At 47.6% G+C, this 14,164-nt stretch overlaps 1 protein-coding gene across 2 annotated transcripts in view; it reads left to right on the top strand.

Moving 5' to 3' along the window:
• The first annotated feature begins 200 nt into the window (after positions 1–200).
• The window catches only part of PLCD1 (phospholipase C delta 1), a 55,944-nt gene continuing 41,980 nt past the window's right edge, over positions 201–14,164 (top strand). The window contains exons 1-2 of one of the 2 annotated variants that reach the window (XM_071428508.1): positions 201–495; positions 12,593–12,757. In XM_071428508.1, coding sequence (XP_071284609.1) covers positions 462–495; positions 12,593–12,757 — 199 coding nt within the window. In that variant the 5' untranslated portion in view covers positions 201–461. Of the gene's footprint in view, positions 496–7,915; positions 8,476–12,592; positions 12,758–14,164 lie in introns of those variants that run through there. The other variant, XM_071428507.1, reaches the window with a different exon arrangement.

The following is a 14,164-nucleotide window of genomic DNA, read 5'->3' as shown; positions in this document are numbered from 1 at the left end:
ATAATTATTACCTAAAAGCTTATTAACCCTAAACTCCGACCTGTGGCATCTCCTTAAGACCCTTTCCTTGATCTGCGGACCACCGAGGATGGACTCAGAGCAGAAAAATGCGGCGGCCACAGGAAAAGAAGCATCGCCGGGAAGCTCCAGGGGCAGGAGGAGGCCGGGCCAGCGGCGAAGACGCCAAATCCGAGCAGGGAGGAGCCAGAGCCGGAGCGGCGCTGGCCGCGCTCGGGGTGCGGGGCTGGCAGCGGCTGCGGCTGCGATAAATGAGGAGGCACAGGCGGGACGCGGTTCCAGCCAAGGAGGGCACGGAGCCGCCTCCCCTGGCTGCAGCGAGGAGCGGGGGGAGCCTGGCGGCCCCGGCCCCGCAGCCGCGCTGAGTTCAGGGCACGGCTGCTGCTGCCCCAGCCCCGCTGCTGCTGCTGCTGCTGCTGCTGCTGCCGGCTCCTGCTGCAGCCATGGCATCCAATGGCACATTCCTCGCCTGCAACAGTAAGTCTGGGCAAGTCGTCTTGTGTTTCAGCGCTCTTATCTTGTCCTAGAGCTTTATTTTTCCTCCTCTCTTCTCGTCCCTTCTCCACTTCCCCATTCTCTCGTTTGGATGTAATGGGGCATTTCAGCGCTGCTGCAGAGAGAGGTGATGGATTTTTCTCTGGTAATCTGCGGTGTCTTGGCTGGGGAAGCATCTGCAAGTTCAGAAAAGTGGATCCAGATCTCCTCCCCTTTATGGGAAACTGAGAGTGGGATGGGTGCTCTGCTGGAGAAACTCAGTGGGTTCTGGTGGAGCCAGCAGAGCCTGGATAAACACCTGGGCTCAGGGGCTGTCCCCGAGTACAAAAGTACAAAATAAGTACAAAATAAGTACAAAATAAGTATGTTTTCTAAAAAAAAAAAAAAATTACAAAATTATTATTAAGTACAAAATAAGTAACGTTTCTAAAAACATAAGTTCTCTCTGCCCTTGCAGCAAGTGAGATTTAGGAAGGTTCTGTTGGTGCCAGGCCTAGGAGGCTTGTCTGATATTCCCTTATTCCCTCACCTGACTTTATGTATTACTTTTTTACCACTTCACTGTAATTTACTTACTCTGAGGAGCAGAAACAACTCAGGGCTGTGACAGCTACAGGTTGAAATGGAATATTTTGATCCCCAAGAAATGGGAAAAGCCTCCAGTATTTCTTTTATTTCATGAGATGGGGTGCTTTCTTACTACAGATAAGCTGTAAACAAAAATAAACTGATAGAGCAATAAGTGATTACCCATGAACATAATCATTTTAGTGTTACCAGCAGAAATGTGCAAAGATTTCCCCAGGCTGATGAAATCTTCACTCTGATTTTCCCAGATGGTAGAAATCTGACAGGAGGGTGAACTAGAGGTTAATGTTATACTTTTTGTAGGTATCTCATTCATTATACAGCCACTGGGAAAAGAAAGCTAAGAAACACATCTGGAACTGTTAAAACATTTCCCATTTTGGCCTGTGGGTTATTTTTCAGTGAATATTATTTAGTCCTCTGGGTTTAGGAACCAAGAGAAGAATTCAGTGGCTGGTAATCTATTATTTTGTCTGAAGCAGAAAAAGACACAAATGTTGAATGAGCCAAGAATTATAAAAAGTATTTACTGAAATTCCTTGACATATAACACACACACACAAATGCCAGGGTCACTGCAAATGCCAGACTACTTAGATAAGAGGGGTTGTTCACATGTGGACTTCTTAGCAGGATCAGACTTTGCTATGTAGTTTGTCAGAAATTTCTGATACTGTGAGTTGTGGATCTGCTTTGCCCTGGCTCTGTGTTGAAACTCAGCTTTCTTGAGGTTGAAGCCTTTCTTTCAGGTTCTCTCTTCCCCCCCCCCCCCCCCAAAAAAAAAAAAAACACAAAAACCCACATAAAACAACAGCTGTATTTTCCATGTCAGAATTAATGTGGGCTATTAATACTCTTTCTCTTGCCTCATGAAGTTGGTTTGTTTCTGAACTGGGAGCCCTTGTGCTCATAGATTGTGGGATAGCTGATTTGTACTATGCCTTATTCTTATACACTGACTTTTCACCCAAGACACTGTGTGCATTGTGAGAGGAATGCTCTCTGCCACGGTCCAAGGGGAGAATCAGCTTGTAAAACCCTGCAGGACAGACCATTTCCTTGTTTGCTCTGCCAGAAAGTCCTCAGGATTAACATCTATATTGAAATTTCCAAATGAATCCTCTCCACCTGCCCTTGTGAGCACTGAGGAGGCTCCTTCTGCACTTCGAGCTAGGAGGTAATGCAGCTTGGGATCAGCTGGGATCTGCTCTGGAGCAGTTGGTGACTTTCATCTCCTTTCCTGGCACCAAAATGCTCCCAGCACACACCTTTGATGCAGGTTGTGCTTGATCCACCATGTGGGAGTTTTGTGAGCCACAGTTTCCCATATTCCAGGGGAGTTTGGGATACTGACACATCCCATTACATTGAACAGGCAACATGTCCCTTTCTCAGACAGGACAAGTAAAATTCACTCTGGATCATTTTTATTTTGACATAAAAACTGCTAAATTTTCCATCTGAGCAATGTCTTTTAGTAAAACTAAAGCCCACAGTTGGTTCTGAGATTGTTGCCAGTGTGTAAAGCCCCATCAGGCCCCAAAGTAGCTAAGACAGGGCCAGAGGATGCTTGAGGAAAAATAGATTTTAATGAGGAAATGAGAAAGAAAGAAAAGGGAAATGCAGTCACTTGGAGAAGTGCTGCAGGTAGCAGAGATGAAAGGATTCAGCCAACTACAGGGAAAAGCAAGAGGGAGAGGTGTGTGGGGAAGAGATTGTTTGTGTAGGAATGGAAACTCAGCTGCCTGGACAGGCACTGGGAGCCAAAGTTATCAATAATTTGGGAGCAAAGTAGAGATTCCTGTACAGGGACATCAATTAAAAAAAGGTATTTTGGAAGGAAAGCTGCAGATCAACACACTTGGTGGTTTGATCATGCAGGGTGGGATTCAGCTGGGTCAGCACCAGGATCCCTAAGAAATTTTAGGTTTATAGGGATCTAGGCAGGAGGATTGTATCCTGTATCTCCTGTATATAATGAAATCCTGCAGGCTGACCTCAGCCATGTCTCTCTGAGGTCCTTCCCATGGGTGGAAGGGCTCAGTCCTCACCAGCCAAGCCACCAGGCCAGAAGGCTGCAGACCTTGGTCACACACAGAGGTTTCTTTTTTCCTTTGTGCAGGCAGAGAAGATTTTGACACAGTTTCTTCTAAACTGAAATACTTCCACACCTTAAATGAGCCAGCCTAAACACTGTGTGTGGGGAAATTCTCACACCTCGGGCTTTCCCTCACATGGAACCTTTTAAAGCCCTGTACCATGGTACCTTTTAAAGCCCACACAACAAGTCTCAATGGCTGGTTTTGGCTAGAGTTACAGACATTCCAGATAAATCTCTTAGGGAAAAAAAAATCCCTAGTTTTGCATAATTCAGTTGTGCAATTTAATTACTGCACAAATTTTGCCCTGCTGCAGAATGTTGAGAATGACCTGTGTTTTGTCTATGGAAGAAATTTCAGCTCCTGAAGAAAATGTGGAGGAAAAGCTGTTAAGTGACCTTTAAAAAATGAGGCTGGGACCCACCTACAACTGACTTTGGGTTTATGAAGAGAACATCTTCCTCTGCATGTTCCCAGAAACATGACCTGGGAGTTGGGCAGCTGAGCTGCTCAAGTGCTGCTGGCTGCTGATCCTGCTCCTATCCATCAAGTTGATATCCTTCTTTTCAATTACTTTATTTCCACACCAGCTACTGGAAAAGCTGTAATTTATTGCAAGCCAGTATTTTTTGTTACACTTCCTTTACAGCCAAATCTCTCTGTGCACTGTGATGAAGGGACCAGTGGAAGCAGCAAACCAAACCCTCAGTCTGGTTTTGGGTTTCCAGTTTTAGCTGGGTGTTTTGTTTTACCTGGATTTCATCAAGAGCTCAGGGCAGCAGCTTTTGATGGGTCACAGGCTGTTCCCTGCACTGATCCAAGCTCCCTGGGAGGGACCTGGACTGGCAGGAAGATGTATGAAGGTTTTCACAAATAAAGGTCCTGATTTGTCTGTCTGTGAAATGTCTGAGCAGGCAGCCTGGCTTTGTTTTCACCAAGCAGGGCCAGGGCTCTGCACTGTTTAATTTCCAGCACATTCCCCAGCCTGGTTTTGATCCACAGCAAGCTGGCAGATGGCATGGCCTGGGTGATGGGATTGCAGCCCTTGCCAGTGGGCACTGTGGATATAACCACAGTAATACCCTTTCTCTTGCCTTGGGAAGTTGGTTTGTTTCTGGACTGGGAACCCTGTTTTGGGGAAGGATGGGCTGCATGGACTTGCCAGAGCTGGAGGAGGGACCATTCTCCTCCCAGAGACCGTTCAGACAAGGTGAAACAGCCAAAGGGTACAAAGTGGGCTGAGAAATGCTGGGCAGTGCTGATCCCATCCCACAGCTCCTGGCCAGAGTGCAGGCAGGGGGAGGCTTTAGGCATGATCTGGAGGACGAGGAGACTTGGGAGAGCTCCTCCTGTATGAAATGTAAGGTTTAATGTATATGGTTTCTGCCCCAGCCCTGCAGGACCTCTCAGCACTCAAAGGGAGAGGGCCAGAAAAGCCAGTGTAAGGTTTGCTGCTGGAGAATCCCGTTCTCAGTGTGACCACAAGGTGGAACTTGGTACATACCACATGCTCTGCAGAGGCACCCAGTGGGAACGAGAGCAGCATCCTTGGCCAGGGATGCATCTGGACTCAGCACCCACTCCCTGATCCCCTCTTCCCCACAGGAGGAAAGAGGGAAAGTGCTGGTGTAGAGGATCCGCAGGCATTTTTTTGCTGGAGGTGGGAAGCTGTGCCAACAGCAAGGCTTGGTTCTCAGAGGATGTGAGGGGTCACTGGGGAGAATAAGCTGGGAGCAGTGAGTGGTGTCCTGGAGGTAGCAGAGAAGGAGGAAAGAGGGTTTCTGCAGGTGGAATATGGTGGGCATGGATGAAGTGAGGAATGGACTCCAGGGGGAAGGACAGGGCAGGAGGGACCCTGCAGATGTGGAAGGCACTTTTTCTGTCACATTCTTTAGTAAGAAGAATGGCATCATGTAAAATAGACCTGTTTTTTTTTTTTCTTGGTAACAAATACAGGGCAAGACACAACCTTTGGCCTCTTTAGGGGGAAAATCTCCCCTGAACATGACATTATTTGATATGTAGTTCCCAGAGGCATTACTAGTTCTAATTTGCATCATGTGCATGATGTGATGGGGAAGTGGTGAAGTCATCGCCAGCACAGGTATTTTTATTCTGCTCCTAAATTATCACAAGTCTGGGCAAATCAGCAGCTGAGTTTTGTCATGCCATTTTTGTAAATGTGCTCTAAAGAGACCGTGGTCAGAATTAGGGTTGCATCACTTTTGGTGTTGCCTAAATATGATGGTGGTGAGAGAACAAGTGCAGCCCTAATAAAGAAGACAAAAGCCAACCTGTTTCTCCCAGTGTGAAGTGGTAATAGTGCTTCCTTAGCTCCCATGTGAAAGGATGTGATGGAGATTAATTAATTTTGGAAAATCATCTGAAGAGCAGCCTGGGGATTGTTGTGTTCTCACATAACCCATTTCCTACCAGACACTGCAGCCACTCCATCTGCAAGTGCCTGTTTCCTGGATATTCACTTTCCTGGATATTCACATCACTCAAGCACTTTGCTAACTTTGGGACCATGTTCTGCCATCCTTGTTCCCACTGGTTTCCATTTGCTCTGTGAGTAATCCAGCTGGAATCTATAGGGTGATGAGCACAGCAAATCCTGGGCACAGGGATGTGGATAACTCCACTCATGTGACCAGGGCCATTTATTTAATTGGGATTGGTCACATAGGTAAAATTGCACGACCCACTGAGGTGCAGTTACCTGCAGTGAATAAGGCTTGAAGGATTTTTCCACAAGCCATTTGCAGGAATCACTTCCTCCCATGCCAGAGTGTGACAGCAGCATTGTGTCACACCAATACCCATGTCATCCTTACCCATCAGGCTTCTTCTGTGAGTTGTGACATTGTCTTTAAATGACCTCAAGACCACAATAAATCCAGCTTAGCCATTTCCCAAAGCAGGGAATTTCTGTTTGGATAATCTCATCTTCATTTTAAAAACAAACTGATTTGAACTGCTTTACATCTCTGAAGCCCTCACAACAGCAAAACTTGCACATTGCTGTTCTGGAGAGGTACCTGAACTCATTGCATGCTGATCCTGTGCTTAGTGTGTCAGCAAACTTCAGGGCTAAGTACAGCAAAATGCTCTCCTAGGGCATGGAAAGCTCTGAGCAGAGCTGTCACTGGCACTGCAATTAGGAATTAATGAGAAAGTGAAGCACAGGGGCTCTGTGTGTTCCCAGATCAATCCCTATGGGATGCTGGTTGCTGCTGGACAGGAGAGCTGGTGCATAGAAGCAAATTGTTTTGCTAAGGCAATTACAGGAGACTTCCCTGCTCCTTTAATTAGATCAGTCCTCTCCAAAGTGCACAATGTGAAATATGGGAAGTGCTTAGAGACTGATAGCTAATAAATATCATCTAGCCATTACATCATGGTGCTCACCTCCTTGCCAGGGCAAAAACAAAGCTTCCAGCTCCCAGGGGAGTGCTATGAAGATTACAGCTCTGACATCCAGCCCCTGTCTGTGCAGGGGCCCAGAAAGGCTGGAAGTGTTTCCCAAACACCCACTGACAATCTGGCTAACATGTTCAGCAATGTCCCATCCAGAAATTGCCTTTATTCTCCTTTGCTGTCTGTGATCTGCAATGGCTGGGTGTAAATAAAGAGTTATTAGATGCACTGCTGCTCAAGCCCCTGCAGTGGCTGTGTCTTGTCCCCAGAGAGTCTCTCACCTGTGGTGTATGGCAGTGATGAATGGCTCTGACCCTGTCCTTGTGCTGGTCAAACAACCCAGGGCTCTGTGCTTCCCTGTGAGGGCTGGTAGGGCTTCCTTCAAACTGCTGAGAAAGAAAGGGAAGATTGTCTGCATTGACAGACACCAGAAACAGAGATAATGTGTATAAAACTAGTATTGACTATGATGAGGGGCTGGTGATGGAGAGCCTTCATTTATGTTGAAAACAGTGGCTAAAATAGTGATCTGTGGTTTGATATCAAGTTTATTGCGTATGTGCTGATTCTGCAGTAAGAGACATTCAGCCCTGTTTGACCCATGTCCCTGCAGTACCTTCACCCTTACAGCAGCAGCTTGCAAAGGCAATGACAAAAAAAAAGGAAAAAAAAAGACCAAAAAGAAAAAAAAAATAGTCTGTGACAAGGTGTGTGTGTATAGCTGCTGTTTTTCCCTTCAGAAAAGGTCATGGCTAGGGAAAAGATGGATTTTAGTCCCAGCCATTGCCAGGACAATGGGGAATGGCTGTAAGTTTCAGCAAAGGAAATTGATACTGATCATAGCACACAAATTCTTCTGAGAACGTCTGAGCTCTTGTATAGATATCTGAATTGGTTTTGGAGTCCCTGTCCCTCGAGATATCCAAACTCACCTGGACAAGGCTGCAAGCAACCAGATCTACCTTTGAAGGTGACTCTTCACTTTGAATGGGTGGTTGAACAAGAGAGCCCCAGAGGTTCATTCCAACCTGAATTATTCCGTGATTCTGTGCAATCAGTGACTTGTTAAATCCCCGAGGAGTCTTATTCGTGCACCGGAGTGCAGGGTAAATCTGAATTGCAAGAATAAACCCAAAGCTATGCAGAAATGTGGGGTCAGTGACTCACCCAAGTCACACACAGGAAATCGGTGGCAGAGAAGGCGCTCTCCGCGCTCTTAGGAAAACACTCTTCAGTTAGTGGAAAAGGAAGAGGATTCAAACTCAGTTTCCGAGCATCGTTTGGGTCCCATCTGCCTTGGCTAGGAGGTGTTTTGGGCGCCGTGTTCAGTGCCGGTCAGCGGGAGCAGCTCTGCTCAGAAGAGAAAGGTGGAGCCAGGCTCGCTGCGGGCAGCACACGCTGACAAGCCCAAGGCACTGATTAGGAGCCACAAACAATACCCGCGACTCCGCCAGCCTCTGGAAAAGATGCGTAAAATCCCACTGGTGGAAAACTCGTTCCTTCTACCTGGGCAGCTGCCGGCAGGCTCCTCGGCTTGAGTTTGCATCCAGCGTGTGAAGCAGGAGGAGAGACTCAGCACGGTCCCACCCCCAGCCGGACTCTGCCCTCCCCTGCCTGCCTGCGCTGCCGCTGTCCCGCTGGCCGCTCCTTGGAGCCCCGTGTGACACCGCCGGAGCTCCTGGATGAGCAGCGACCCCCGCAGGGGTGGCACGGCCCCCCAGCCCTCCCGACGGCCGCCGAGCCCCAGGCTGGATCATGCAGTGCATCCGGAGGCAGCCCAAGCGCACCGCGTCCCAGGAGAACATCCTGCTGGAGCAGAGCCGCAGAGTGGCCGCGCTGAACGGCATCAGGCTGGGTAAGGGACAGGGACAGGGACAGCGTGGGCACACCCGGCAGCCGCTTCCCTTCTCTTTTCCCTGCGCAGTTCAGTGCTCCGCCCTAAACTCCAGCGTTCTTTTTCAATTCCCAAGGTTTCCTTTCGTTCGCTTGTAATCACACGCCAGATGTGCGAACAGCTTCGTTGGAGGCATCAAAGAACGCGGGCAGAGGCTCCGTTCCCAAATCTCTTGCCGGGTTTCTGCACTGCCTCTGGTTGAGGGTGTTTGGGAGGGCAGTGCCATTCTCCTGCCCGGCTTTAGCCCTGCCCGGTGGTGCTGCCTGTTGCTGTAAGAGCCCAGGGAAGCACGCAGAGGCTGCCGATGAAAGAGGAAACCCGGGGAGTTTCATAACTTGTGTGCCTGGCTGTGAACTCATTGCTGGTTCCTGCTCTCTGGAGGCACAGCCCGGGTGGATGCAAGTGGGATACACAGGGTGGTTGGAAGTGGGAAATACCCATTTACTCACCCGAGTTCCTTAGATTTTGTAAGAAGGGCTTTCTGGCCTTTTAAACCAGCAAACCTGAGTTAAACCTGGTCTGTAAGCAGGTGGCAGGGGGGGAGCAGGCAGGAGGAGACTTGTTTTATAGCGACTGTAATTAATTTCTATCAGATCAGCAGATTTGTGAGAACAGTGCAACAATACAGATTGTCACTGCCATCCTAAGGAGCTCCTCAGTGAGCTCAAAGCCTGGCTCCTACCATGACAGCTATTGTTTTATTGGGCTTCCTGCTTGCTGTAAACCTGAGATAGATAAGCCAAAGGTTAACATTTCTGATATCTCAGTGGCTGGAGCTTCCTAGTGCAGTGTATCAACACGATGGTTATTGTGGTGCTGTGTGTGCTCAAGGCACTCCTACCTTGGCCAAACATGATTTTCGCTCTGAACATCACTGTGTGCTGAAAATATTCTGTTCAGAAAGTGTGTGATTGATGTTTTGCAAGTAGGGGGGTCCTGACCCTTGAAAGGCACTCTGTAATTTTGCATGCTAAGTGTGTATTTGGTATTTTACAGAGGATGCTAAGCAAGACACAGTCTTGCCACATGCTTCAGGCAGGATTTGCATGTCTATTTCAGTACAGTGATTGTGCTTCTCATGCTAATTAGTGTTGTTATATAGTTGGGAGTCGATATCCTTGTCCTGCTGCGCAGTGGTTTTTAACTTTTACATGATATATGTGTACAATGTGTATGAGTCTGATTTTCATTGCTGTGAGATGGAGCTTTGGATCACAAACCTCCTCAGCTTCAGGCTTTGAGCAGTCTGGTCTAGGGGAAGTGTCCCTGCCCATGGCAGGGGGGTGGAATGGGATGACCTGTAAGCTTCATTCCAACCCAAACCATTCCACGATTCCCCACGGGGTTGCTAGGAAGAAATCTTCAGGTTTCTGGTGGGAAAAGGTGGGGTTTGTTGTTTTTTTTTTTTTGCTGGAAAGCAGTTCAAATAACCAGCTGAGAGTAATGTCCCACTGACACATCAGGGTGTGTTTGTGGTATCAGCAGATCAGAGTGTCTTATGCTGCACTATGGACTAACAAAAAGCAGGTAGGAACACAGAAGTTAAGTGACTCACCCAAGGAAAGAGTCAGTGCCAGTGCTTGCTTGGGCATAGGAGGCAGAGCCTGAAGCACTGGGGAAGAAGAAGAAGAAGGGGAGTTTTGACACTGTTACACTGCCTGGGCTGTTCTGCTGAACAGGATGAAGGGCTCTGAGCTCCGGCTTGTGTCTGAACTCTGTGGTTCAAGCCTGGAGGAGAGGAATCTGCCCTTGGCCACCACCTGTGCCCATCCAGATTTGTCTTTATTACATTGGTGCAGCTGTTTGGGATGTCCTGGTAGCAGGACACGTTACAGATGCTGCACACAGGAGCAAAACATGCCCTAGTTAAATGGATTCCTCATTCCACACTTACAAACATCAGCATCCAAAGGATTTGATGGGTTTCCTGCCCTCCTTGTCATGCCACCCCAGGATGACTTGTCCTCCTCCTAGTCCTGTAATGACTGAGAGTGGTTGGGATCTGAAGAAAAAGAAAAAAATTGAGCTGGGAGCCAGAATAGAAAGGTGGGTGAATAGGGAGAAGGGAGAAGTTGGTTTCCTCTCCAGGAACCTTGAGGGGAGCCCAGGGATGTAAGTGAGGCTGCAGTCTGTGCACCTTTGCCTTAGAGCAGAAGCCAGCTCTGGATACCAGGAACCTTTGAAGCTGTTGTGTGTGTGTCCTTCCTCCAGATGATCTGGCCTCTCATCAACCCCTGGGAATGCTGTCCCAGGTCCCATAGCTGGCCTCACCTTGTCACCCTTCTGTGCTTTGCAGGAGACATTACTTTTTTTCCATTAATTTTTTTTTTCTGAGGTTTTTGGAGGGGGAAGTATTCAAGTTCCCCTCTTAGGAACCTCCAGACCACTCATGAGCTGGGGAGCCAAGCAGTGCTGTAGCAGGAAAGACAATTAATGAGATGTCTGTTTTAACTTTGAGGAAAGAGAGAGGCCAAAGCCACCTTTGCAGGTTCTCAAGCTTCTACTCTGATGCTTTCAAGTCTGGATGTTTCAGCCTGGCTTAGCCCTGGGCATATTCCTTGAGCTCTGCAAAACCAATAAATGCTGTGAGCTGCTCAAACAGTGGACACTGGATACCCCATATATTTATCTCTGATGTAAATCTCAGGCTTTGGCAGCCTAAAATGCTCTCTTTAGGCCAGTGTATCCCAGTTACAAACTCACAGTGCTGTGTTTTTTGCTGCTGCCACCATGACCCACACTGGTGCTTTGCAGCACCTGGCACTTCAGTTTCCTGTATGGAATGTCAAGAGACTGGGAATTTGGCCACTTGAATCTCAGGGTTTTGTTTTCCAAGCAGGCCTGAAGTGATGCCTGGTAGTTCCTTGTCTTGCCTTGTTTAAAAACCAGTGATCAAAGCAGTTGTGTCTCCCAAAGAACCAGCCCAATGTCACAGGGAACACTGCACTGAAAAAATGTTATTTGTGAGACTCCACATTGTGTTTGTGTAGCACTGAGGAATGTCCCTGGAATTGAGTGGCAGGTGGCTGCAGGTGGCCAAGTGGCTCCCTGCACTGTCAGGGTAAGGTAAGAGAAGTTTCCTCTGAGTTGGGATGTGCATGGTCAGCTCTGCAGAGTGAAATGCTGCTTCAGCAGCTCTGAGCCAGCCTTTCATGCAGTGCCACAGAGCTGCAAGGTGCCTATTACTGAAAGCCCAGGATGTGTTTCTGGTGTTTCATGCTCTCTCCCTTCTCAGTCTGCGTGCTTCAGATTTGTAATTAATGGTTGGTTTGAGGGACAGATTCTCCAAGGTATTTAGCTATGTGGAAGTCATGCACTGCTGGGACACTCAAAACCGTGTAGAATGCCAAATCTGTTCTCAGTAGGTGCCTGTTTCCTCTCTAGATGTCTTAAGTGCCTTCCTAAATCTAGGCTAAGTTGTGAAATCTGAAGTTCCCACAACCAGAAGGTTTGGCTGTTATTACTTGACATTACATTGGGCTTGTAGTGTAAGAAAGACAAAGACCCTTTGGATGGTTGAGCAATGAGGAGATCCTGGCTGCTCCTTCCTGCTGTCTTACTGATCTGTTGCTGCTTGTCACCAAACTTCCTTCTCCTAAGCTTCATCTGATCTGCAGAATTCCCACATGGATAGGAAGGCACTGCTTGCCAGAGGATGAGAGATATCTTTGTGTATTCCTGTTTCCACAAAGGAAATTTTGTTGCAGAAGAGATTTGAAATCACTTGAAAGTTCCTGACAGCATTCCAGTTACAAGTTATGCAATTTTCCTTTTTCTGCTTTTACTTCTCTGTTGTTGGTTTTGTTGTAGTTTTTTGCATCCTAACAGTATTTGCTGGAAGTGTTTTACCTTTGTAAAACACCTGAGAATTACAAAGTATTCAGACTCAATCTGAGAAGCACACAAGGCTTCAGCCTCTTTTGTGATCATGAAGTGACCATGAACCCATGGAGGATTTCTGAGTCTCTCTGCTCTGCTCTCCTCCCCAGACCTGGCTGCCCCTGTGGAAGGGAAAACTCTTTTGAGCATAATTTCTTGAGCTGTCTCTTAAAACATTCCCACTTCTGTTTCTCCACAGGCCTCAAAGATGACAAGGACCTGAAGTTCCTCCTGAAAGGCAGCCAGCTGCTAAAAGTGAAGTCAAGCTCCTGGAGAAAGGAGCGGTTCTATAAGCTCCAGGAGGACTGCAAAACCATATGGCAGGAGTCAAAGAAGATGCTGAGATCCCCAGAGTCACAGATCTGTGAGTAAAGTTTGCTTTCTCAGAGGTGCCTGGGGTGAACCCAGGACCATTTTGTGATGTGGAGGGAGGGTTTGGAGCATGTGGAAACCCAGGGCACTGGGAATGTTTCTCTGTCTGCTCTGGGGTCCCCTGACCCCCAGGGCAGCACTGACTTTGACCCTCATTCATGGAGAGAAAGTTCCCCAGACTTCAAGATAGACTGGAATCCACAAAAGTGTGAAATAGATTCTAGAGAGCAGTGCAGGTGTGTCACTGGGTAAGAAATTGAGGTTTTGGGATTTTTAGTGTGTTGTGGATGGAAGCAAGATGGAGGGCACAGGGTGTCATCCTGGGCTTCTTCTTCATGCTGCTTCCTTCTCCATGGGTTTGGGTGGCATTTTGTAATTGGGCAGAAAAGTCCCCATTGCAGCTCTTTGGGATCAGTGATTGGGTTCAAAGGGAAAATAATCCAGGTGTCAGTTCTTAATTGGATAGTTTGGTCTTAAAGGACCTTGGAACAAGAGATTGTTGGCCATTTTGTGCCTTCTAATGAAAAGCTGCCAAACTCATGGTTGTGAGACTGTTCTACTGATAAGAAATAATAAACATCTCCAAACATGAACTACTGTCTCAAGTGCCTTCAATCCAGACCCAGAGAAACCCACAACTGGAACAGCCACAGGAGCAATGAGAGCAGGTCCTTCATTCCTCCTGTGACACACACACACACTGAGTGATGCTGTCACCTCTGGGACAGCCAGGAGGAATCTGCCATGTCAGGAATGGTCACATTGCCCAAGCTCAGGAGCTGCTGCCTCAGATGGTTGTGGGGTGGGCTCTGCTGGTCTCAGCAGCCCTGCCTGCCTTGTTTCCTCCCCACATTGTTCAGGTCACTCAGGTGTCTGAGCCCTAATGCTCAGTGTGAGCACTTGTGGTGTGGTGTGTGGCTGCTGCTCCTTTCCTGCCTGCAGCCCCAGGGAAAAATTGGTATTTCAGCCTCACAAGGGAACTGCAGAGATGTGGAAATCCAAGGGCTGACAGGAGATGTCTCTGGGAAGGACAGCCTATTCTCATCCTTATCTTGGAAACCCAGGATCTGCCCTATTATAAAAAGTCCAGATACTACAATCACCATTATATGGCACAGGAAGAACCATTCTGTTCCAGCAGCACCCAGCTTGGCACCATAATTAGGACCCTAGTTGAACCCAATTGTGCAGTCAAAATGGAATCAGACAGGGTGTGTCTGTTTATATCTTTTTTTTTTTCTTCTTGTTCCATATTTTTCTGACACATTTCTCCATATTTTCTGACTTTTTTTTCCTCTCTTATTTCACTAATCATTGTGGTGTTGTAAATCCAGGAGATAAATTAGTAACATGGAAGGTGTTTTATGGCATGTTGAAATGTGTTAATTACACAGCTTTT

The sequence above is a fragment of the Agelaius tricolor genome, unplaced genomic scaffold (genome assembly GCF_023055355.1).
Source record: "Agelaius tricolor isolate 1412-34295 unplaced genomic scaffold, bAgeTri1.0.p SCAF_6, whole genome shotgun sequence".
Taxonomy (NCBI): Eukaryota; Metazoa; Chordata; class Aves; order Passeriformes; family Icteridae; genus Agelaius; species Agelaius tricolor.
The sequence above is the reverse complement of the archived record's forward strand: the minus strand, read 5'-3'. Positions and strand labels throughout refer to the sequence as shown.